Below are 24951 nucleotides of genomic sequence, written 5' to 3'. Positions count from 1 at the left end.
TAGTCGTTAATATTTATCTGCGTTCTTTTAGTTATTTAATGTTAAATAAATGAAACGTGATATCTAATTGGAATCGTATTTATAAGTTCGCTTAATTGTATAAGATGAGACAAATATCTTTATTAAATTGTTACTAGATTAAAAATAATTTTGTACTTGTAACTTAATTTTATACTTAAGTATTGAGATTGAATAGAACATAATAAACCTTATTTAAATACAATGTACTGAATTATTAAAATTCATTGATTAAAAATCAAACAATAAAGATTTCCTTATTTTACAGTATTTTATAGTCATTAACTTTAATCTTTTAAGCATGTATTTATAATCATTTTCGAATCTGTTAACAGACAAAAATTCTATGCTACTATTGACTACTTTAACTGAACTCAAAGATCCGGTGATATATCAGGTGATTTATCAGGTGATATTTCACCTGATCTTTTGGCATGATATTTCACCTGATTTATCACCTGATAAATCACCTGGACAGGGCCAAGTTTTACTGTTATCATACGGATGATACCGTCTACGCTGATCGAAATATGTTTAAAAAATCTGATTTTAAACTAATTTTTATTCATTATTTGTGCAAAATATTTAGCTGTAGTTTATAGCTATATTTATAGCTGAATTTTATACATTATTATAGCTGTTTTATAGGTAGTTATAGCTATAATTATAGCTATAAATTGTAGCCATATAAATAGCTATAAATTTTTGACTGAGTGTGTTGACATGTTATGTGAAATGTTTTCAGTTAAAAATTTTACATATAGGGGTAAATGACCCAATTACTGCGCACTGAAATTTTTGATTGTACTAAATTTCTGATTTCTCAATGTTTTTCGATGTCAATTGAACCAGTTTTACTTAATCTTTATCTGCAGCATTTTGTGCGATTAAGGTGGTTCTTCACGATGGTGCCGTATCAAAGCGACACGGGACCCTGTGGTTTTCTAATTTTCGATTAGCTTATTATTTGCAACATAAAATATGTTTTACTGGCACTTGACTATAATATCATTGCATTTACGTACAAATAAACAAGCTAATAAAGTCAGAGTAAGAGTTATAAAAAAATTTTTTTTTGATGCAAGGTTCTGAAAATGGCATGTACGCTCCTGCTCAAGCAGACGTTGCCGCAGTTTACACGGCAGACATTTCGTTTACGATTAAATATCGTATACTAATTCCCTGATCAGCCCAAACTTTTGTTATATTATTAGAAAGCTGAAAAGTTCTTCTTTCACTACAAACTTTTTCTATTACGATCTTAAGTCTACTTTACGAGATATTACATGATATCGTAGTATGGAAAAGTATAACCTACATAAGAATACATGTTAAAAGTGCATTTTTTGACTGACTTGTTTTCAAAAATTTGCCTGATAAAGGGACTTAAAATTTTAAGAGAAGATGCCTTATAACTTTAATAACAATCTCTTCAAGTTTCCCTGTAAGTTTAAGTAAATGGGTTAGGTGAAGAACCACCTTAAAACGACAAACATTTTTCTGTTAAGTAACTTTTTTTTTTTTAAATAATTGTTTTAGTGCTGATATCCTTTTCTGGTATTACTGCGCACGGTTATAAAATTAGCACCAGTCACTGCGCTCCAAATTACTGCGCGGGTATCTCCCATAAGGTTTTCATGCTGAAGCCCTAGACCCAATTGCTGCGCCCCAATCACTATGCACGACTTCAAAGTTTTGTAGGTTAGATTCGTTTAGAGTCACTCAGTTAAACAATTACAAATGTCATGATGTAAAGCATGATTCGGGATTGAACGTTGTTAATGTCCGTACGTGTTACAATATCCAAGCACCCAAATTTTTTAGTCTGTTTTTCTTATTTTTAGTTACCGTGGAGTGCGCAGTAATTAGTATCTGCGCAGTAATTGGGTCATTTACTTCTACTCCTGACACTTATCAGAACAAATATTTTCTTATTAAAAACATGTTTGTTTGGAATCCATACAGTTTATTTGGTCAAATAATAAACTGTGAAAATTAAAAAAAATGTAATTCTGCTAAAATGTACAGTGCGTTCCTTATGCCATAAAATGGTTGTTGGCCATAAAAAGCCGTTGATTTGCAGTTTCTCCCGTATAATTTACGAAAAGGGCTATTTTTTAAAGCTGTTAAGATTTTAAACTCCCAAAAAATATATATTAAAAAAACTTTTTTTTCTCTTATCTCACAACTTTATTACCAAAGCAACAAAGTCCTGGAGCTTAATCTTTACATTTTTTATTGACTCAAAAACACAAACATATTTTCTACTTATTTAAAAAACTTAATTTAGATCTTTAAAGATTTGAGAGATTACTGTCAGGGCACAATGAAAAGCTGATCTCCCACGTAATGGATTCTTTATTTGTCGATTTTGATGCTGCTGTTCCAATCTCTATAAATTTTCTGCGTCGGTTTCTTGACTGAAATTGTATTTATTAGATACATTTGAAGTTTTTCTTCCATTTCAGCCTCTTACAACTTTTGGCATGCTTACGACTTTTGTGACCCCTAAAGGCTGTTTTCTGTCAACTTTTTTAAGTTTTAATATATTTGTTGGCAAGCCCTAGACTAATCAGGAAAAAAATTACAAGGTCCGAAGCTTTGGAGCTAGTTGTAGAGATCTTTCCCAACGTCTCCCGGTATATCGTCGAAGACGTTGGTGTCTAAAGCACCTTTTTTTGCAGACTCAGTTGTTTTGGGTGATCTAAGATGGGGAGATTGGTTCTTGATGCTTGCCCGTTGGAGACTGTCCCGTTGGCTTAATTTTTTTATTCCCTTTATAGCTGTTAGGTTCGCCCAGCGCAGACTTTAGAGAGGATCGGTGATTCCTGATTGAATGCTTAGAGTCGAGAGGGTAATATAGGGTCGTTGGACAGCGGGATTCCCAGCTTTGCGAAAAACAACTCCGCTCGTGATGACTGCCAGTGAATGACTGACTTGGTTTTATAGTGGCCGTCTTTAGTTGATATAGTCTTTTAGTCGAAAAATCGCTTCCGGAAATGGTAGTGTATTTGTTTGCAAGGTAGTTTAAACTTAGGTGGTCCTTAAAAGAATCGATGAGATTGATGGTTAAGTAGGGAACGTGATTATTTATAATAGCCCTAAAAAGAGCCAGTGGTGAAACTTCCAGCTATTCCTTATTATTATTCCTGATGATGAAGAGCTGGGTGCGGGTAGCTTTTGACTCTTACCCTCGAAGTCTCTATGTATGGAGACTGTGATGGAGGGAGGTACGCCGCTGACTAAAGAATATCTCGTCTTGGAGTCGTTCCCCGGATAACCAACCGCTCATCGTTAGTCGGGAAAAAGTGGGTATGCTGTTGGGGATACGATCACTGAGAAGGGAGCCATTGTGGCTGCTCGTGCTCCTCAGGGCTGTTTTCCCTGGTTTACATTTGTAGCCAAAAATTCTCTGACGGTACCAGGCGGGATGGTGGTACGAACACATAACTCTAAAGTGTTGGAGTTGGTTGTGCTCTGGCTAGATTCGTTTCCTGGTATTCCTCCAGAGACTTTATTGAGTAGAATAATTTTTTGTTGGTCACACTCGTCAATCCTTGAGACTTAGGGTGGAAGTAGACCTGGGTCACTTGCCCTTTAGAGAAGAGTGTCATCGGTAACCGGGTTTCCCAGCTGCACGTCTATTATCTACATTCTCGATGCAGCTCGATGAACTGCCAGTAGGCACTTGCAGAAGATTTGTAGACTCCCCGGCGTATTATAACCACACTTATTTAATCCTGTGGTAGGTACCCTCGATTTTATGTCGACGCCACCTGGCGAATCCTACTGAACTGAACTGAAAAACTGGCGTATCTTTGCAAAACTTTGAGCTTATTTATTGCTAATGTTATTAAATTTTTCAAGATAAAAACTATACTAAAACCATCTAGGAAGTGTCACGAATCAGTGTGCAAAATTTCAGAAAAATCAGTTCATTAGTTTTCGCGGTTAGCGATTACAACGGTTTTAGCGACTTTGCTTTGTATATTAGTAAGATTTATTATAAATTAAATAACTGACCAGTAAGCACCCCAGGTTGTGTGGGGATTGGCGCTTGCGTTATTAATTAATAAATTTTATTATTTATTCAAACTTGTGAGGCTGTTTATTGGCCTGTTGGGTTATTGGGTTAAATAGCTTGGGATTAGTTTATTAAGTCAGTGTGCATGAAATTGTGTCGAGTTATTTGGAGATTTGCTCTTTGCTCCATACAGCCAATTTGAATTTTCCGCAAGTTTGCCAGTCACATTTGGGGAGAACCGCTGGCTTCCTTCTATTCAGCTTTTGCATTTTCTCACTAGGATATGCAGCCATGTATAGGTCTTAGTTACAAAAATGCAAAATCATATCCACCTCATCCAACGCTGGGTTCCTTAATACTGGTGTGAGAGGTGGGTTTTTAAAGTTTTGACAACCCTCGAACATCAGCTCTTGTGGTCTATTGGCCCAGCGTTGGGTTATGTGGATTTAATATCGGAACTTCTTTTCTAGATCGTATATATAGCTGTACGATCTAGAGAGAATGTTCCACCGAGCAGACAGCAGTGAAGGGGTATTGCCAAAGACGGTACCCACAACGCGCGAGAATTAAAAATTGTAATATTAATAACACAAGTGCGTATCACCCAATGATCTGGAGCGCTTACTAGCCACTCTATTTAATAATTAAATGTTAATTAAACACAAGCAGAACCTTGGATTATTAGGCGATCGGTGCTTGCGTTATTATTTAACTTCTTATTATTTAATAGACTCACCAGTAAGCGCCCCGGGTCATCGAGTAATAGGCTCTTGTGTTAATAATTAATATTACATTATTTAATAGAGTGGCTAGTAAGCGCCCCAGATCATTGGGTGGTACGCACTTGTGTTATTAATATTAAAATCTTTAATTTTCGCGCGTTGTGGGTATCGTCTTTGGCAATGCCCCTTCACTGCTGTCTGCTCGGTGGAACGTTCTCTCTAGATCGTACAGCTACATATACGATCTAGAAAAAAAGTTCCGATATTAAATCCACATAACCCAACGCTGGAGGAACCCTATGATCCGTAGAGATCCGAAATTTTTCGGTCATATTTCATTGTGATAAAGTTTTATGTGGCAATTATAGTTGTGCCTTATGTTTTTTTTATTATTCAGCCGCAACTTACACCAATAGATGGAAAGAAAAACGTTGTCAACTGAAAGTGCTATTTGCGGCAAGATTAGAATGCATTTTGTACCCGAAAATCGACCATAAGAAATATAGATTAAATATGTAATCTTATTTATAACGCTATCTAAAATGCATCATCTATTATTTTAGATGAGTATTCTAGATAAGATCAGGTACTTAGGGCGTCTATTTTTTTGAAGATTGATTTTTGGGTACAAGATGCATTCTTATCTTGCCGCAAATGGCACTTTGGTAGAACAACTTTTCATTTTATATTTTTTGGTGTAAGTTGCGGCTGGATAATGAAAAAAAACATTTAGCACAACTACAATTACCACACAAGACCGGATAAAACTTCACTTCAATGTAATATGACCAAAATATTTTGGATCTGTACAAATCATGAGGTTCCTCAATTTTGGTGCGAGTGGCGGCTGGTTAAAGTTTTGACCACCTTTGGGCCTAAGCTCTGGTCCACTGTTTCTTATCACATTTGTGTGCAATGGCACTTAATACGGATTTCTTGGTAGTAATTTAGTAAACCATTCTCTATGTAGTTAACTGGAAGAAGTCCAAATTTGCAGTTAAAATGTTATAGATTTTATATCGTTTTACCATTTAATAATTTGATCAGACCGTAATAAATGTTATTAGCCTAAAGTTATGAAATTTCTTTCAACAGTGTTCTTAATTTGAGTACATTGAAAAGGTATTAGAAATTCATTATCAAGCACTGTGAGACACTTAGATTGAGCACAGCAAATATTGTGTGACTATGGTCACAACAGACATGAGTGGGCATATTCAAAAACAATGGACAAGAAGTCTTGAGCGGATCTTTGAGGAGGCTTATCTTAGTGGCGAACTCAAACTTAGTGGATGTAAGCTGAAAGATTTTCCTAAAGTAGAAAAATATCCTAGTTCAGTGAAAAATGATCTCCAAGATACTGTAGTGGCTGGTCAGTATTTTTTTTCTTACAATATTAACCGTCCTCTTATAGAGCAACCTTTTTTCGTATTTAACGAGCCTTAATGTTTTGAATTACCTTTTCTTAACATGTAAAACAATTTTGATCAATATTTCTATAAGGAATGTCCATGCAGCATCTAAAAAATAAAGTTAAATAAGGCATAATTTATGTTTTAAATTTTTGAATACATTTGTACAAATGTTAAAAAATTATGGTATTGAGGTAGACCTTCACTATTTACTGTACATTAATTCTAGTTAAAATAGTTAAATTAATCCTAGTTGTGAATTAAATGACTATTATTAGTAGGACACACTACTACCGCTTGTTATAGATAATGTAAGATCATACCTTCTCTATCTTACTCACTCTTGTTGTGTGGTACTAAAATACATTATATATTGACATGTATATACGTAGATATGAGGTGCGAATAGACACAGTGATCAAAATTTTCAGCACAATATAACGAACGTACTGTATCAAGGACAATGGCGATTTTTTTTTCTGTACATCTCAGTATTCTTATTTTCCCTTCATAGTCAGTGAACAAAAAATAGTATATTACTCACCAAGGGCCAAAAGTAAGACATTCATCTACTCTTAAGTATAGGTACTATTTCTCACCATTTTGTGAACAAATAAATTCACCATCTGCATGCATACACTTCTCATAGTTGTAGGTTAACTGGGCAGCCAAGGTAAGACCGACTTATTCCCCCGTTAATGTGTAAGTTGAAGTCCCACTTATGCCTGGCCGCAAATAGGGTAAGTCAGAAGCCTAGGTAGGGCCGAACTATCACCCAGCTAATATTACCAATCTGGTGTATGTTTAAGGAGGCTTGGGCGATTTTGAATTAGATGCTGGCTGGATCTGAAATTCAGAGATTATATAGATAACGTTTGCTAGATTTTTTTAGGAAAACAAAATAGGTAGGTCAACACATTTATTTTCGAGAAAATTGCTTGTGAAAATTCGTCATTTTAACACGCAACCTTACGGAACCCGAAATTCAATAGACTACCGTACCGCAATAGAAAGCTGTGGGCCCACGCATTAAATTGGTACATGTACTCGAAAGTATAAAGGATCTATTATTAAAGAAAAGAATAGGATCAACACGTTAAATTTTGAGAAAATAGCGAGGAAAACATCGAACATGAGAATTGTTTTGTTCAGGTACTGTAAGTGCGCATGCGCTGTACATTCATAAACATACAAGCATGAAAATTTAAGTCTAACACAAGTATAGGTATATAATAGCAGATGAGAGCAAGAGAGTACAGTGTTATCAGCTTTATCGTGGCAGGGCCGTCATCTTTACACAAGGTACCTCGGGAAAACTAATGAATTTTTTAATATCGATTTTCCCAATGACTTTTCCGCGTATTATTGCTGTTTTGTTTACACATTAGTCCGGGTCGTAATCTGGAATTCGTGGGAGAAATTATTTGGATAGGATTTTTTTGCATGATCTTACGCAAAATGATCACCTAAAAACGAATTTGCATGTTGCCAGGCTTCAAAGTTGTAGGAAAAATGTTTAAACAAAATTTTTTAAACAAATTAAAAATATTGTTTATTTTGCCCTGAAAAAAATTTTTATAGCTTTTTTGGACAATTCTAAACAAAAAAGATGTCTTGCAAATTTTCTCTAAAATCAATACTTTTCGAGATATTAATTGTACAAAGTTTAAAAAACCGTGAAAATCGCCACTTTCAAGTATGAAAAACAACAATAAAAATTAAAAATTTTGATGTTGCCAATGTTCTCAAATATTCTTCAAACATCCCTTTACAAAATCCTAAGGCGTTTCCGGACGTTATTTTATTGCAAACCCTTCATTTTTAATTTACAATCAAGCGTGTGCATCGTTACGGTCGTCCGCTGCTGGCCGCGGCTCTCATGCTCCGTCTCTTTCCCACTTACGAGGAGTACACGGAATTTACTGGCGCTCATATTTGATTTTAATGGTAAGTATATTATTCTTCTACAGTAATTGTGGGAATAATAATAATTATACAATCTTTCATATTGATGAAAAATGAGGTTAACCTCACTGTTGCTGTATAAACATACATGTATTTAAATAAAAAAAATTATTTTAAATTAAGCCTGCACACGCTTAATTGTAAATTAAAAATGAAGGGTTTGCAATAAAATAACATCCGGAAACGCCTTAGGATTTTGTCAAGGGATGTTTGAAGAATATTTGAGAACTTTAGCAACATCAAAATTTTTAATCTTTATTGTTGTTTTTCATACTTGAAAGTGGCGATTTTCACGGTTTTTTAAACTTTGTACAATTAATATCTCGAAAAGTATTGATTTTAGAGAAAATTTGCAAGACATCTTTTTTGTTCAAAATTGTCCAAAAAAGCTAAAAAAAATTTTTCAGGGCAAAATAAACAATATTTTTAATTTGTTTAAAAAATTTTGTTTAAACATTTTTCCTACAACTTTGAAGCCTGGCAACATGCAAATTCGTTTTTAGGTGATCATTTTGCGTAAGATCATGCAAAAAAATCCTATCCAAATAATTTCTCCCACGAATTCCAGATTACGACTCGGACTACATGTGTATTATCAAAATGATTATAAAAAAAATATTACAAAGAATCATTTGTATGACAAGTACCCCACAGAGGCCCCTCAATAGATACGACACCAAACGCCCAAGCCTCCTTAACCCACCTTTGCAAACTTTGCGAACAACTTGGTAATTCCGATTCGAAAAAACAACCCATCAGGATTAATCAGTTCTGTTAAAAGAAATGAAATTGATGCCATCATGCGAAAGAGCAGAAAAGAATCTCCTTCAACCGTTGTAGTGTGTCTGAAGTATCCAAATTGTCATCAATCGTAGGCAATTTTATTGTCGTTTTTGTTGAACAGTTACTAATTGCCATATTTTTATTGATTTATAGGAGGTAAAATGGCAGGTGCCAGGAGCTCACTCCACCCCACCGTGTAAGACAGAGATGAGTAGAGAGATTGCTAACTCCAAGTCGCCACGTCGCCAGTGTTGGTGAAGAGAATCTTTGCATACCCCCACCACTATCGGTGGCCAATCAGAAGCCAATCAGAGCAGAGCTACAGCAGTAGTGTAGGAGAAGCCTTATTTCCCCTGGGATTCCCGTATACTAAGTCGTGCTCGGTTATTTAATAACAGGGCTCCCAAATCCTTTAAATTATTAACGTAAGCACATACCAACCAATGACCCAGGGCGCTTACTGGCCGCTCTAATAAATAATTAAAATCTTAAATAATAACACAAGTGACTATCACCCGATGACCGGGGGTGCTTACTAGCAACTCTAACAAATAATTAAAATGGTAAATAATAACACAAGTGACTATCGCCCGATGACCAGGGGTGCTTACTGGTCATTCTAATGAATAATTAAATCTTTAATAATGACGTAAGTGACTATGACCCGAAGACCCAGGGCGCTTACTGGCCACTCTCATAAAAAATAACGCAAGCTACTATGACCCGATGACCTGGGGCGCTTACTAGCCGAATGGAAAGTTCCGAAAGTGGTGAGGATATGCGAAGATCCTCTTCGCCATAACTGCAAGTCGCCAATGTTACCGTAGGGATTGCTACGATGCGAGACGAATTTTTGGCACTGATCGAGGTGACCCGCCGCACAGTAGGGCAAATCGCCAAAAAGCTGGCCAAAAATCGAAAAATTAAGTTATTGATATAAAATTCAATACTTATAGATTTTTGGGGTCGCTGATTACGTACGAATTTTATATCAAATAAACAAAAATCAACCCCCTTCACCCCTTAATGATATTTTCCTAGATGTATAATAAAGAAATCAAAATTGAAAGTTAGAATTAATTTCTTGTTCATAAATTTTTATTTATCTTATCTATTTTTCTTGTAATGAAATTTTAAAAACTCAAAACTAAACATAAGTATTCAATCAAACTCTTATTCTGATTCGGAATCACTAGATTCGTTTCTTTGTCAGCGGGGATTGTAATACAACCAGTATCTGTTAATAATTTTAAAACACGAGTTGAAAATGGCTTCTTTGTTTTCTTAGGTTTCACTCATAATAATGAAATGTAAGGATCCGAGTGTAAAAGAAGTCCATGAATGATATCTTCGTTAGTCTTAGTATGCAATATTTTTCTACTGTTGTCTCTTCTTAATAGTTTTGTAACCTTGTATAAAGTTTCTTGAACATCTGAAAACCGACTAAGAGGTAATACGCAATATCGTATCACTGATGTGCCATAAATAAAAATCTGGAACGCAGTACAGGTTAGTATATTATATGATTTTTTTCCGACACTTACAAAAGTCAAAATAAGGATTAGTGATAAATTAATTCAGTCCTTTCCGGTAGATTGCAAAATGTAGAGTTTTTTCAGTTGTTCCAAACTTGAGTCGTGGTTTATTAATTTTATACCCTGTAGTCTGTTAATGAGTTGAAAAAAAAATAGTTACCTTATGAACCGTTGGTGGCATGTAATTCGCTACGTGCAAATTGAAAAAGCGATCGCAGCAATACCTGTGCTAATATGTGAAACTAAACGATAGGTTTGTCTTCTGCTAGCAGACTGCTAAGCATTACTATCATTAGAAAGTTATGTGTTTATACATCGACAACCCTTCTAAAGGTTAAATTTTTAATAAAATTATGAGTAGTATGTGCATATTTGACTCAGGCATGTTCATTAAAAAACGCAGTGGAATACATTGGATACTGTGTATTTCTTAGAGTTTTTAGCTGGGGCCTGATCCTCTAAGCGTATCGTATGAACGTGTATACATACTGTGTGAATACGCCGGTATAGGGCTAATGGAGCTCTCTGATTGGTCAGAGGAGGTCTGTGTTAACTACATTGCAAACTAATAAAACGTATCACGTATCACACAGTACACGGACTTGAGTTGAAGTAATAATCAAGCGCTTATAGTGCTTGTTGTACAAATTTTGTCTTTAGTTATTTACATAGGATTGTACCACTTGAGACATTGTATTAATTCGTAATATAATAAACACAGAATTTTTCGTGTATCTATCGAGGTACTGTGTTCCTATAGGTATCAAGCACATATCGCGAATATTGCCTTCTGCTGTGCCAGACCAATAGTTCTCGTCTTTCCCTAGGATGGCGCTGCTTCAAAATTGTGCACGTAGCGAATACCAAGAATACAACATTACATATTGCTTTGCGGTTTCCAAGCAATACTTTTTAAAAGCGATTTTATCAATTGTATATCCACGAGCTATTGTTATAAGTATATTATAAAATGTCTGTATTAGCTCTTCGTCGATCCCTACAAGTCAACTGAAGTAAATCTTTTTACAAAAATAGTTACGATGTCAAAAGTATTAATTTGTACCAGTTATTTCTGCCAATTTTAAATAGTTCTCGAAAAATTTTCGAGCAGTGTTTCCATCGTTAGAATTTCCAAACCCTTGTTTTGGAAAATCTACCCTTAATGACAACTAAGATGAAAATTTATTTTGAATCTCTTTTTTTTCGATTTTCCATTATTTCTTTGTACTCATTTTTTACTGTAGCCTAAAAATATTTGGGTAAAAATCATACGTATACTCGTTTTTATTTTTAACAGTCCAGTGCTATTAATTAAAATACTTTCAATTGTAAATTTTTTGATGACTAACAGTTTATAAACAAACCTTCCATTACTTAAAATCCAGTTGGTAAGATATATGCAGGTAGCAATCGTATAAGTACAGCCAAGAGTGTAATATGGGTAAGCTATAAGACAATGCTTGATCATTTTCTTCTTTTTGAATAAGTTTATTCAAATCATTTATTTGTGAAATCGAAGAGTTATAAATAGAGCAGGCTGTGCTTGACGTTTCAATTAATTCATTAATTATCTCAAATTGAAAATTTTTTCAGACAGAAAGGGAGCCAACTTGCACAAACGACTTGAGGCAGGGAGAGGCTAATGTTGATCAATGGGGAGGGTCAATTTGTGTTTGATAACAGTAAGGTCCGATGCAAAACAGCACTGTTGATGATCATATACCATAAACAAAGTGGCTGCCTCTACCTCTGCGGTGGTCAAGCTCAGAGAAGCAGGTTGCACGAAAACTTCACTGTGAATGAAGCCCAGATAAGGGACCGGTTAATCGGTCCTGGGGAGTCTAACGGGGGTCTCCTCAGTCTACCGAGACACCGATAGGCGAAATACAACACATAAGCTAGTGCTCGTACTAGCCTAGGCCACCTCGAGCAACGACGAAAGAGGATGCGACTGAAGGAGTCAGGCTCCGTCTCCAAGCAACTAGTAGCGAGGTTGAATACCGGATTTGAATCAGTGACTTCGACCTTCAGGTCCGGGTATTGAGGGCAAGACAAATATAAGACGTCAGGACCGTAGAACCATAACCTCTTTGCAGAAAGCTGGCCTGGCAAAATGCCTCTAGAAGCCAAGTCTGCTGGGTTCTGCTTTAAAAAAATGTGGTGCCATTTAGCGCCCGAAGCTAGACTGTGAATTTTGGAGCACTTGTTTGCAACGAAAACCGGCCACTTTGAAGATAGGGCATTGAGCCAGTAGAGAACGTTAAGAGAGTCTGTCCACAAGTGGACTGGCGTTTCCTCACGAAGGCCATTGTCAATAAAATGTCTGACGATTTTAGATAGTAAATGAATTACGCATAGCTCAAGTCGCAGGATGCTAAACACCTTTAAGGGTGCGACCTGGGTCTTGGCTACTTGAAGATTCACATGAACGTGTTCGTCAACAACGACGCGGGTGTAAACGACCGTGGCATAAGCCTGCTTGGACGCGTCTGCAAACCCATGAATTTCAAGTTGTACGCCAGGGGAGTAAAAATTCCATCGGGTAATTCTTACTTTATTCAGTTCTGGAACCTCGCCCAGCCACTTTACCCAGGTCTCGACCACTGATGGTGGAAGGGGGTCGTCCCATAAAATCCTAATCAGCCACAGGGACTGAAGCAACATCTTAGGAAATATTACAGTCAGTGAGAACCAGCCCAAAGGATCGAAGAACCTGGCCGTTTGAGCAAATAAGTTTCTTTTTGTCCAGAAATTAGGAGACTTATCAATAGTGAACTTGAACGTAAATTCATCAGTTTTAGGGTTCCAAGATAGTCCAAGCACAGGAACGGTCTCCAAACATTCCTGCAGGGTCTTTGGTTAATCGACGCGATGATCAGGAGGGATACTAACTAAGGCCTGCGGTAAATTAGAGGACCATTTGCGCAGAGGAAGCCCACCTAATCACACCAAGTCCATGAGCTCCTCACATTTTTCTGATACCTCCTCCGCCAAGTGACCGCCAGACAAGCAGTCATCAACGCATAATTCCTCGCGCAGAATTTTGGAGGCCCGGGGGTGCGATTCAGCATGTTCGGAGGCAACTTGGCGTAAGACACGAGTCGCTAGGAAGGGAAAGCATGCGAAACCGTAAGTGACAGTGGACAGAAAGTAAGTCTTGATCGGAAAGGAAACGTCGTGCCTCCAGACGATCGCTTAAAATGCTTGATCATCTTCATGGACTAGGATCTGTCAAAACATCCTCTTCGCGTCGGTGGTAAAGACGAACCTGTAAAACCGCCACCTGAGAATTAATTCAAAGAGGGTCATGAGGAGATTTGGGCTTACGTGGAGTAGGGAGTTCAAATACAGCCCGTTTCTTCTCCCAGCAGAGTACAGACTCACAGTTTAAGCGAGGAGCTGTTGGCCCTCAAGACTCCATATGGTGAGGAAGGAAGCACTTCGCAAGGCTTGAATTCGATATCTCGCGCATGTGACCAAGAGCTAAGTAATCAGCTATAAAGGCCTTGGATGACTCCAACAAGTGGAGGTCATCCTTGAATTTTTTCTCCTGTTGACAAAACATAGAGAGTGCTGTTTTACGAGAGCTTTCTTGGAGCGAAGAAGTATCCACGGCTTGATCTTTGAACGGGAGTTTAATCATGAATTGACCGTCAGAGGACCGTAAGTACGAGTAAGTGAATGAATGATGCGGTTGCGATGGGTAAGCTGAAGATGTCCCGTCGAACCAAAATTTTGTATTATGTGAGCGTGGACCGAGGCTTCTAACAGAATATATCTATTTTATCCAAAGCATAAAACTCAGGATCCGCAAGTTGAAGCCCTCGAATGTGAGGAAGACTTAATAAACCCTTGCAAGGGGGGGGCGAGTACGACGAAATCTTGGTAACGACTAGAGCTTCAGCATTACACTCAAAGCTGGAATCGAAGTGGGGCTGGAAGGTTATGAAGGCCTTTCTCCGAACGGAGGTTACATGAGACTCACCCACGCCAGTCAATGAGATACTAACCAATTTAGTTTTGAGTTTTAGCACGTCACAGAGGGAGCGGGTTATCAGCGAACTTTAAGAGCCCTGGTCAACTAGCGTTCTCACAAGTATTCGAGCGCCGTCGGGACTGTGAATATAAATGCGCGCTGTAGCCAGCAAGACCTTGGGTCCCGAAGGGAAGCTGGGATTGCGTAGCAGACTTGTAGTGGCGTAGAAACTTTGACCGTACAGAGACTTACTCTGCTTGTCAAAATCATCCCGATTACCTTGGGAGAACTTGTCTAGAGAAGACACCCCTTTGCCTTCGGTGTGTTTATCCGAAAGCGTTTATCCGATTAGCCGTGACCGATGATTCACCGCTTCTCACTTAGGCATATAATGCACCAGCGTAATTTTTTTTTAGCAAGAGCGGGCGTATCGAGTGATACGAGTTGCCAGAGAGAACATGTATACCATTTTATAACCGAAAGCGTATCCCAACATTGCTTGGCTTACTCCCCTTCACCGCAGTACCTCGCCAACGAATAGAGTCAGTTAATACGATAAAGTAATTCTAATCAGTACAGTAATAAGAAGGCATGAATGAAAAAAATCGACATAGATTCATCAAGAACTAATTTATTGCATAAGTATTGTGTATCAGGTGTACATTGAGTAAAGAATATCGTTTTGTCGTTGCTGGTCTTTTAAAATCCATTTTTGTAAAGCTGTAGCACTCTTCACAGCACAATGAGCTGGATTAAATTGGTGATTTGTGCATTCGATATCATCCATACTAATTTTTTTTTAAGCTGGACATTGCTTAATATCATAAATGTACCTATAAAAATAATTATATTACGCAATTATTTAGTAAAGCGTATAAATCATACTATGAGTAATGTACCTATTAAATAGCACACGGCGCAACCATTCGATTTTTTCAAGACCTTTTCCGTGTATACCATCATCTTCTTTTACAATGGCTCAAAAGGTTGTAGCTAGATCCCCGTACGGAACTTCTCCCGAGCTCCAACGAAGACCGTGGTAATTAAACTCCAACCATCGATTTTCACATTTGTTCTTAGGTAAGAGATGTGCCCAAGAATATGGGGGCTTAAAGACAAAAAATGACGGTGTAGCATTTTCTTGTAGAGGTATAATAGCGACCTCTTTAAAAATAAATTTGTTGTGCATGTTTTTAAAAAGCCGGGAGGCATAAAAAAACCCAATTTTTTAATGAACTAAAAACAAACACAATCTGGATTGAATGCAACAGAATTAAATTGAATATTACAACGTTAAAATAATACACTGAATAAACTAAGAACAAAAAATACAATACGGAGATGTGCGCCAACGTGTGTGTGTGTGTGTGTGTGTGTGTGTTTGTGTGTGTGTCTTTCTCTCGATCTATGGACAGACGCGGCTGTCATATAGTACATCGACATTTCATATTGAACCGACGGAACATTCTCCCCACGTTGCGAGTAACCGAGCAAAATTGATATGTGTTGTGTATGTGAGAATCTTCATGAGTTTTTAAGCAGGTTTTTTTCGGTCGGCAATGGGCGTAACAGTGTTACGCTGCGTATAAATGTGAAGTTTCCGGCCTTGACTGTGACAACTCGAGTGACCTTGTCGTCGCCTGGATGCACCTCGAATACTCTTCCTAGCCTCCATTGAGCACAGGGGATGTTTTTTTCGATGACGAGGACGATTATGCCCGGTTCGAGGTCATCATCTCCCGTGAGCCATTTTTGCCGCTTTTGTAGCTCTGTGAGGTACTCAACTTGCCATCTCTTCCAGAAATGTTGTCGGGCCTTGGAAATAAATCGCCCGATGCAAAGGCAATTGTCTGGAACATAAAGCAAATCACATTCCGGCAGCATCGTCATAGGGCGACCGACTAGAAAATGCGCTGGTGTTAGTGCGCTTGGGTCATTTGGATCGCTGGAAAGGGAGCATAATGGTCTTGAATTGAAAAGAACCTCGATTTCAATGGTAAAAGTATTTAATTCTTCGAATGTGAGCAATTGATCCCCGACAACGCGCTTGAAGTGGTGTTTAAATGATTTTACGGCTGCTTCCCAAATATCATGGGGAGCCAGAGGGGGGTTGGAATGCCAGGTTATGACCTTACGTTAAGCAAAGTGCTCCACGCTGTCTCGAAACTGCTCAGATTGCAAAAGCGCATATAATTCGCGAAGTTGGTTGTTCGTGCCGATAAAATTTGACCCGATGTCGGAATAAATGTTAGATGGCCGGGCTCGTCGACCGATAAATCGTCGTAGAGCACCCAAAAACCCGTTGGTTGTCAAATCGCTTACGATTTCTGTATGCACCGCCTTTGTAGCCATAAAAATAAAAATACACCCGTATGCTTTAACTTGCGCGCGATTTCTATGTTTTTTTTCTTTAATAAATAATGGACCGAAAAAATCAACCCCGACATGCTTGAATGGGAAAGCTTCCGTGACGCGTACTTTAGGCAAATCTCCCATTTTCATTTGCAGAAGAGTTGGTTTGTACCGTACGCATGGAACGCAGTCACGAATGATTTTCCAAACTTGGTTTTTTCCGTCCAAGAGCCAATATCGTTGCCGAATAGCAGAAAGCGTGCTTTGAACTCCAGCGTGGTAAGCGTTTATATGCATCTCACGAATTATGAGGTTGGTCACGTGATGGCGAGATGGTAAAAGTATCGGGAATTTGCGGTCTGAATCTATTGGCGCTTTGGTTAATCGACCCCCGATGCGAAGTAATCCGTCTCCGTCAACAAAGGGATTGAGCTCTGCTAGTCGAGTTTTCTTGGCTCCCCTTGCGCTTGTTATGAGGTTGATTTCGGATTGATATTGTTCGGATTGAATGAGCCCAAGAACTATTTTTTCCGTCGCGATTCTTTCTCTCGGACTAATATTTTTACCGGTATAAGTATTTGATTTGAGTAGCCGTAAACAATATGAAACAGAATTAATTAGAGTCGAATATGATGAAAATCGGGAAAAAACGTTTGAAGTTGAGTGATTTAATACAAGACACGTAATTTCTCTTAAGCCGGGTAATCGCGAGATAGCAGAGACCACGTTCGCTAGCCATGAATTTTCTGATGAACGAAGCCACGACGGCCCTTCAAACCACAGTCCGTTTCGAAAAAACTCGCCAGGAAGCTGACCTCGTGACAAAGCATCGGCTGGATTATCAGCTGTTCTTACGTGTTGCCATTCTATCTTATCTCCAAGCGCCTGTATTTCAGTGACGCGATTGCCTTCGAATGATTTGAGAGCTTGGGCTGGTTTTTTAAGCCAATGAAGCACGATGGTGGAATCGGACCAGAATACAATTCTGTCAACAGATTGATTTATTGAGGGACTCATTTCCTTATACAAACGGGCGAGGACCCGTGCCCCGCACAGCTCAAGCCGGGAAATCGTGGCTTCCTTGATAGGAGCAACTCGAGATTTGGCACACGCTAGACGAATTAGTACGCGTCCGCGGCTATCCCCCGTGCGAATGTAAATACAAGCACTATACCCCGTTTTACTCGCGTCGCAAAAACCATGAATCTCCGTGCGCATTGAATTGTCAATAATAAGTCGACGTGGTATGCATAAACTACAAATTGAAGAAAGCTGTTCCGCGAAAACTCCCCATCGTGAATTCAACTCTTGTGGTAAAGACTCGTCCGAATTTAACTTTAATTTCCAACACTCCTGAATCATCGTCTTGGCATACAAAATTATGGGCCCGAGAAGTCCCAACGGATCAAATATAGCAGCGATTTTTGATAAAATGGAACGCTTTGTGTGTTTTTCGACCGAATCACCGAGATGAACTGAATATAAAATTTTGTCGTCGTGCGAGTGCCAAGCGATTCCCAACGTTTTTAGAACAGTATTCGTCTCGATCACGCAATCTAAATTGATTATTTGCTCTTCAAGATTTTTTAACGCGTCGGGATATTTTGAAGCCCAACCACGGATATCAAACCCTCCCCTCCGCAAAAGAGAAATTACCTCGTTGCGAATTTTGAGCACTTGTTCGATCGTATCGGCACCAGTTAAAAGATTGTCAACGTACAAATCGTTTTTGAGTACTTGAGCAGCTCGCGGAACGTGTGCACCATCGTCATCAGCGAGTTGCTAAACTGTGCGTATAACAAGATGAGGAGCAGAAGACACGCCGAAAGTAACCGTATTAAGCTCGAAAGTTCTCACTCCGCCTTGGTGATACCACACAATACGTTGAAACTATCTGTAATCGGGGTGAACGAGTATTTGCCGGTACATCTGTGCGATGTCGGCCGTGATGAAATATCGATAGGTGCGGAAGCGCAAAAGATGATCAAACAGTTTAGACTGAATTGTAGGACCAACCATTAAAACGTCATTTAAGAAGAAGACCTTACTGACCTTAGTGGATGCATCGAAGACGACGCGCACCTTCGTAGTGCTGCTTGACTCTTTTATTATCGAGTGATGAGGCATGTAATAGCCCCTCGAAGACTCGTCACGCACCAATGACATGTGATCTAACTCAATAAACTCATTTATTGCCCTTTCGTGTGCTACCTTAAGTTTGGGATTAGAATTAAGACGAATTTATAATGCGTTGAGGCGTCGGAGAGCTTGAGACCTTGAATCGCCGAAATTCTTATTTTGTCGTTTGAACGGTAATTTGACAATGTAACGGCCGTCTTTATTGTGCGCAGTGTGTTCAACGTAATGAGCTTCGCACCGTGTCTCTTTAATTGATTTTGATGATGTTGATCCAATGTCTTTAATAACCCAAAATTTTACCATTTGACGCGTGAGTTTGATTAAATAACAAAAAAACTGCTGAGTCCCCGCTTATTTGTCCAGTACCACCTCCTACTATCTATCCGAGCTGTGTCTTTTGCAAAATCAATCGCTGTTACCTTGCGATAAATTTAATTGACCCACACTAAAAAGCGATGAAGTCATGCCAGCTCCAAACAGAACATCTACAGATCGCGGCAGATGGAATAGTGGATCGGCTCAGTGTATGTTGGAGGGAATTTGAATTAAGTTATGAGGAAAAACTTCGTCCAGAACCAGTTCGGCGATTTTTGGTATGACTAAAAAATTCATAGTTTTACTGAAAGTCTTATTCGTTGAGCAAAAATAAATTTTGACTCGACCTTTAGACATGGTGCGCAGCTCATTGATGGCGCCTACAGGTACGTTGCACGGACGCAGCATCATCATCAGCTGAGCTCGCGGCGTGTGAGAAACTAAACTGGAGAACTCCATACCTAGTCACGCAGATTTTGTGTTGTTGGACGACTCAGGCTTAGGAGTTTGCTTGGGTTTCGCGTTGCGGGTCGGGTTCAAGTGTAAAAGCGTGTTGTGATATTGCTTGCACTCTTTGCAACGGGAAAGCGTACAATTGCCAGTGCGTGAGCGAAGACAGTTCCGTCACAACCTTCTGTCCTTGACTGCGTTCCACCGCTGTGAAACGCTCAGTTTCAGAAAGTTGCAGCACTTAGAAATCGGATGGTTCGCATTGCAATAGGAGCAGGCATCTAGTGCTGCCGTGACAAGAGAGCGCGCTCCCGATTCGGTTTTACGAGCCGTCGAGGCTGCCGAGGTTCGGTCTGCCGGACGCTTGTTAAACTCTTCTCTTTGACGCGACGCTTTATTCGACAGGGTACTTGATCTAACTGCGGCGTCACTCACAATCTTACAAAATCTTTAAATGGTCGGATACGTATTAAGATCGAGGAATTCCATTCATTCATTCCATACTACTGCCGGCAGCTTTCTCTCGAGCCGAACCACGAGGCCATTTTTTAGGTTTACCTCCAACGGTTTTAACATGTTAAGATGCTGACGAGCATCGTCCACGATTTTCGTCAAGCCCTCGGAGGTCGTGTGCGTGAGCGCTGGAATATCGATGATTCCGTTGAAATGTTTACCCATGAGTATACATGGCTTTTCGTATTCACTAACGATCATTGCCTACGCCGTTTTGTAATTTTCATTCCTAGCATCGTGAAGTGAGAGCTTGTTAAACGCCAGGCCCTCTAAGCAGTCTCTCAAATACAAGAATTTGTTCAAATCGCTGATGTTGGTACGCAAATCTATAATTGATGAAAAGGTGTCTTTAAATGAACGGCATTCATCGTGATCGCCGTCAAATTTCGGGAGATTTACGACCGGTCGCTTGAGAGAGCGTTGTTTTTCGACGATGGTTAAATGCCCGAGTGGATTGCCGAGGCTTGCGTGGTGGCTACCCGTGGGGGCAAGCCTACTCCTGAAACGGACTGCAAGCGAAGTGCCTCGTTGATCAGTGATTGGCACAAGCATAAATTTTCCGAATATCCTCGTGTTACCTTTCTTTTTTGTTAGTCAAATTACCGTTCAAACGACAAAATAAGAATTTCGGCGATTCAAGGCCTCAAGCTCTCCGACGCCTCAACGCATTACAAACTCGTCTTAATTCTAATCCCAAACTTAAGGTAGCACACAAAAGGGCAATAAATGAGTATATTGAGTGAGATCACATGTCATTGGTGCGTGACAAGTCTTCGAGGGGCTATTACATGCCTCATCACTCGATAATAAAAGAGTCAAGCAGCACTACGAAGGTGCGTGTCGTCTTCGATACTTCTTCGCTCCGGGAAAGCTCTCGTAAAACAGCGCTCTCTATGTTTTGTCAACAGGAGAAAAAATTCAAGGATGACCTCCACTTGTTAGAGTCATCCAAGGCCTTTATAGCTGAGTACTTAGCTCTTGGTCACATGCGCGAGATATCGAATTCGAGCCTTGCGAAGTGCTTCCTTCCTCACCATATGGAGTCTTGAGGGCCAACAGCTCCTCGCTTAAACTGTGAGTTTGTACTCTGCTGGGAGAAGAAACGGGCTGTCTTTGAACTCCCTACTCCACGTAAGCTCAAATCTCCTCATGACCCTCTTTGAATTAATTCTCAGGTGGCGGTTTTACAGGTTCGTCTTTACCACCGACGCGAAGAGGATGTTTTGACAGATCCTAGTCCATGAAGACGATCAAGCATTTTAAGCGATCGTCTGGAGGCACGACGTTTCCTTTCCGATCAAGACTTACTTTCTGTCCACTGTCACTTACGGTTTCGCGTGCTTTCCCTTCCTAGCGACTCGTGTCTTACGCCAACTTGCCTCCGAACATGCTGAATCGCACCCCCGGGCCTCCAAAATTCTGCGCGAGGAATTATACGTTGATGACTGCTTGTCTGGCGGTCACTTGGCGGAGGAGGTATCAGAAAAATGTGAGGAGCTCATGGACTTGGTGTGATTAGGTGGGCTTCCTCTGCGCAAATGGTCCTCTAATTTACCGCAGGCCTTAGTTAGTATCCCTCCTGATCATCGCGTCGATTAACCAAAGACCCTGCAGGAATGTTTGGAGACCGTTCCTGTGCTTGGACTATCTTGGAACCCTAAAACTGATGAATTTACGTTCAAGTTCACTATTGATAAGTCTCCTAATTTCTGGACAAAAAGAAACTTATTTGCTCAAACGGCCAGGTTCTTCGATCCTTTGGGCTGGTTCTCACTGACTGTAATATTTCCTAAGATGTTGCTTCAGTCCCTGTGGCTGATTAGGATTTCATGGGACGACCCCCTTCCACCATCAGTGGTCGAGACCTGGGTAAAGTGGCTGGGCGAGGTTCCAGAACTGAATAAAGTAAGAATTCCCCGATGGAATTTTTACTCCCCTGGCGTACAACTTGAAATTCATGGGTTTGCAGACGCGTCCAAGCAGGCTTATGCCACGGTCGTTTACACCCGCGTCGTTGTTGACGAACACGTTCATGTGAATCTTCAAGTAGCCAAGACCCAGGTCGCACCCTTAAAGGTGTTTAGCATCCTGCGACTTGAGCTATGCGTAATTCATTTACTATCTAAAATCGTCAGACATTTTATTGACAATGGCCTTCGTGAGGAAACGCCAGTCCACTTGTGGACAGACTCTCTTAACGTTCTCTACTGGCTCAATGCCCTATCTTCAAAGTGGCCGGTTTTCGTTGCAAACAAGTGCTCCAAAATTCACAGTCTAGCTTCGGGCGCTAAATGGCACCACATTTTTTTAAAGCAGAACCCAGCAGACTTGGCTTCTAGAGGCATTTTGCCAGGCCAGCTTTCTGCAAAGAGGTTATGGTTCCACGGTCCTGACGTCTTATATTTGTCTCGCCCTCAATACCCGGACCTGAAGGTCGAAGTCACTGATTCAAATCCGGTATTCAACCTCGCTACTAGTTGCTTGGAGACGGAGCCTGACTCCTTCAGTCGCATCCTCTTTCGTCGTTGCTCGAGATGGCCTAGGCTAGTACGAGCACTAGCTTATGTGTTGTATTTCGCCTATCGGTGTCTCGGTAGACTGAGGAGACCCCCGTTAGACTCCCCAGGACCGATTAACCGGTCCCTTATCTGGGCTTCATTCACAGTGAAGTTTTCGTACAACCTGCTTCTCTGAGCTTGACCACCGCAGAGGTAGAGGCAGCCACTTTGTTTATGGTATATGATCATTAACAGTGCTGTTTTGCATCGGACCTTACTGTTATCAAACACAAATTGACCCTTCCCATTGATCAACATAAGCCTCTCCCTGCCTCAAGTCGTTTGTGCAAGTTGGCTCCCTTTGTGTCTGACGGATTGTTGCGAGTAGGAGGCAGGTTAAGTAACGCTTTCCTAGACTCTGACGTCAAACATTAATCGATACTGTTGGGAAAGATAGCCTCTCCCTGTTACTTATCGACCACTAGCACCGCCTCTCTCTCTTCATGGTGGCACGCAAATGACGTTGGCGGCTCTTTGTCGAAAGTACTGCGTGATAAATGGTTGCCAGCTGGTACGTTCCGAGCTGACTCATTGCTTGGTCTGTCACCGTTACGCTGATTGACCTCAGACATAGATGAATGGCCGATCTACCAAGTGTCAGGGTGACTCCCTCCCCTGCATTTTAAAGAGCTGGTGTGGATTACGCTGGGCCTTTTTCCGTGCGTCTTGCAAAGTGCCGAGGTGGAGGCACACTTAAAGGTTACGTTGCCTTGTTTATTTGCATGGTCACCAGAGCCGTGCATTTAGAGATCGTGGAGGATTATACTACCGGCTCCTTTACAGCGGCTTCCCATCGATTCATTTCTCGTCGCGGTCGTTGCTCCGACCTGTATAGTGATCAGGGTACCAATTTTGTAGGAACAGATCTTGAGCTGAGGAGAATGCTAGAGAATCGACACAAAAATGAATCCTTTGCAGATTCTTTCTGTACCCTTGGCACACAATGGCACTTTAATTCTCCATCAGCACCTCACTTCGAAGGTTTATGGAAAGCCGCTGTTAAGTTGACTAAATTCCATCTCAAAAGAGTAGTCGGAGAACAGATTCTTACCTTCATCGAATTATCCACATTGTTATGCAGGATCGAGTCCTGCCTGAACTCGAGACCCTTGGCTCCCTTAACTGACGAATCCGAGGATTTGAATCCTCTCACCCCTTCTCATTTTTTAATTTTTTAACCATCGTATTAGATCCCAGAGCCAGACTTTACCTCTAAAAAGTTGTCGCCACTTCACAGATGGAAGCTTCTGTCTCAAACTGTGCAGTGCTTTTGGCGCAGGTGGTCAGCGGAGTATCTTAGTTCGCTTCAAACTCGTGGCAAATGGGTCTCTCCTCGACGACCAATGCAAGTAGGGGACCTCGTCTTAATAAAAAACGAGTTCACTCCCCCGGTAAGTGGCCGCTTGCTAGAGTTCTAGAAGTTTTTACAGACCCTTAAGCGCTAGTGCGAGTCGTAAGGGTTAAGACTCAGGACACTTCTTTGATTAGACCTATCCATAAACTGATTTTACTACGCACCGTATCCGAGATCGAATCAATCGGCACTCATTAAATTACTAAAATGTTGAATCATATTTGCTCCTTCAGAGGTTGTAGCGCACTTACGGTTCTACCTCACCGTGCCTTTCTTTAATTAGTTGATAACAATAACTTCTGCATTTTTTAATTTAATAAAACCAAATGTTTTCCCTAGATTTTTTACGAATTTTTTAAAAATAAAATAAAGTGTATCAAGTAGTTTATCTTTACTGTGAGTGGAAAGCATTCCACGTTTAGTTCTTAACATGCATTTTTTCGTGATTTCCATTCGTACTGACTGCTGTCTATTAACCTGGGGAGTATGTACAACATCAAGCTTCCCTATGGGTAAATTTAATGTTTAATAGTAATTACGCAGTAGATAATTATGATTATCGTTTGCATGTACGCGAGCTGGCAAAAACTATTATTGTATCCAATAGCGGGTGACATATGGCCCTGCGCGGACGCCAATTACTGCGCTTGTCGCTCGCTACCACTGGACACGTCATGCGTGCGGCCTTCTCACCCACTTCTTTCCGCAACGTTGGTACCAGCAAGTCGCCCTGCACGACTCCAAGTTACACAGCGTAATAGTTTTTCTACCTTGTTAATTCTCGTTATATTCAACCACTGTGTAATTATTACTTATATTCTGTGACTCTTTTTCT

At 40.0% G+C, this 24951-nt stretch overlaps 1 protein-coding gene across 2 annotated transcripts in view; it reads left to right on the top strand.

The window, feature by feature from the left end:
- Positions 1-5755: 5755 nt before the first annotated feature.
- The window catches only part of Lrch (Leucine-rich-repeats and calponin homology domain protein), a 757344-nt gene continuing 738148 nt past the window's right edge, over positions 5756-24951 (top strand). For both annotated transcript variants that reach the window (XM_089598107.1, XM_089598106.1), the window contains exon 1: positions 5756-6136. In XM_089598107.1, the coding sequence (XP_089454233.1) occupies positions 5953-6136 (184 nt within the window). In that variant the 5' untranslated portion in view covers positions 5756-5952. The remainder of the gene's footprint in view (positions 6137-24951) is intronic.

This window comes from Copidosoma floridanum, unplaced genomic scaffold (genome assembly GCF_036245765.1).
Source record: "Copidosoma floridanum isolate Cflo_tuat_1 unplaced genomic scaffold, Cflo_Japanese_pri ptg000005l, whole genome shotgun sequence".
Lineage (NCBI taxonomy): Eukaryota > Metazoa > Arthropoda > Insecta > Hymenoptera > Encyrtidae > Copidosoma > Copidosoma floridanum.
The sequence above is the reverse complement of the archived record's forward strand: the minus strand, read 5'-3'. Positions and strand labels throughout refer to the sequence as shown.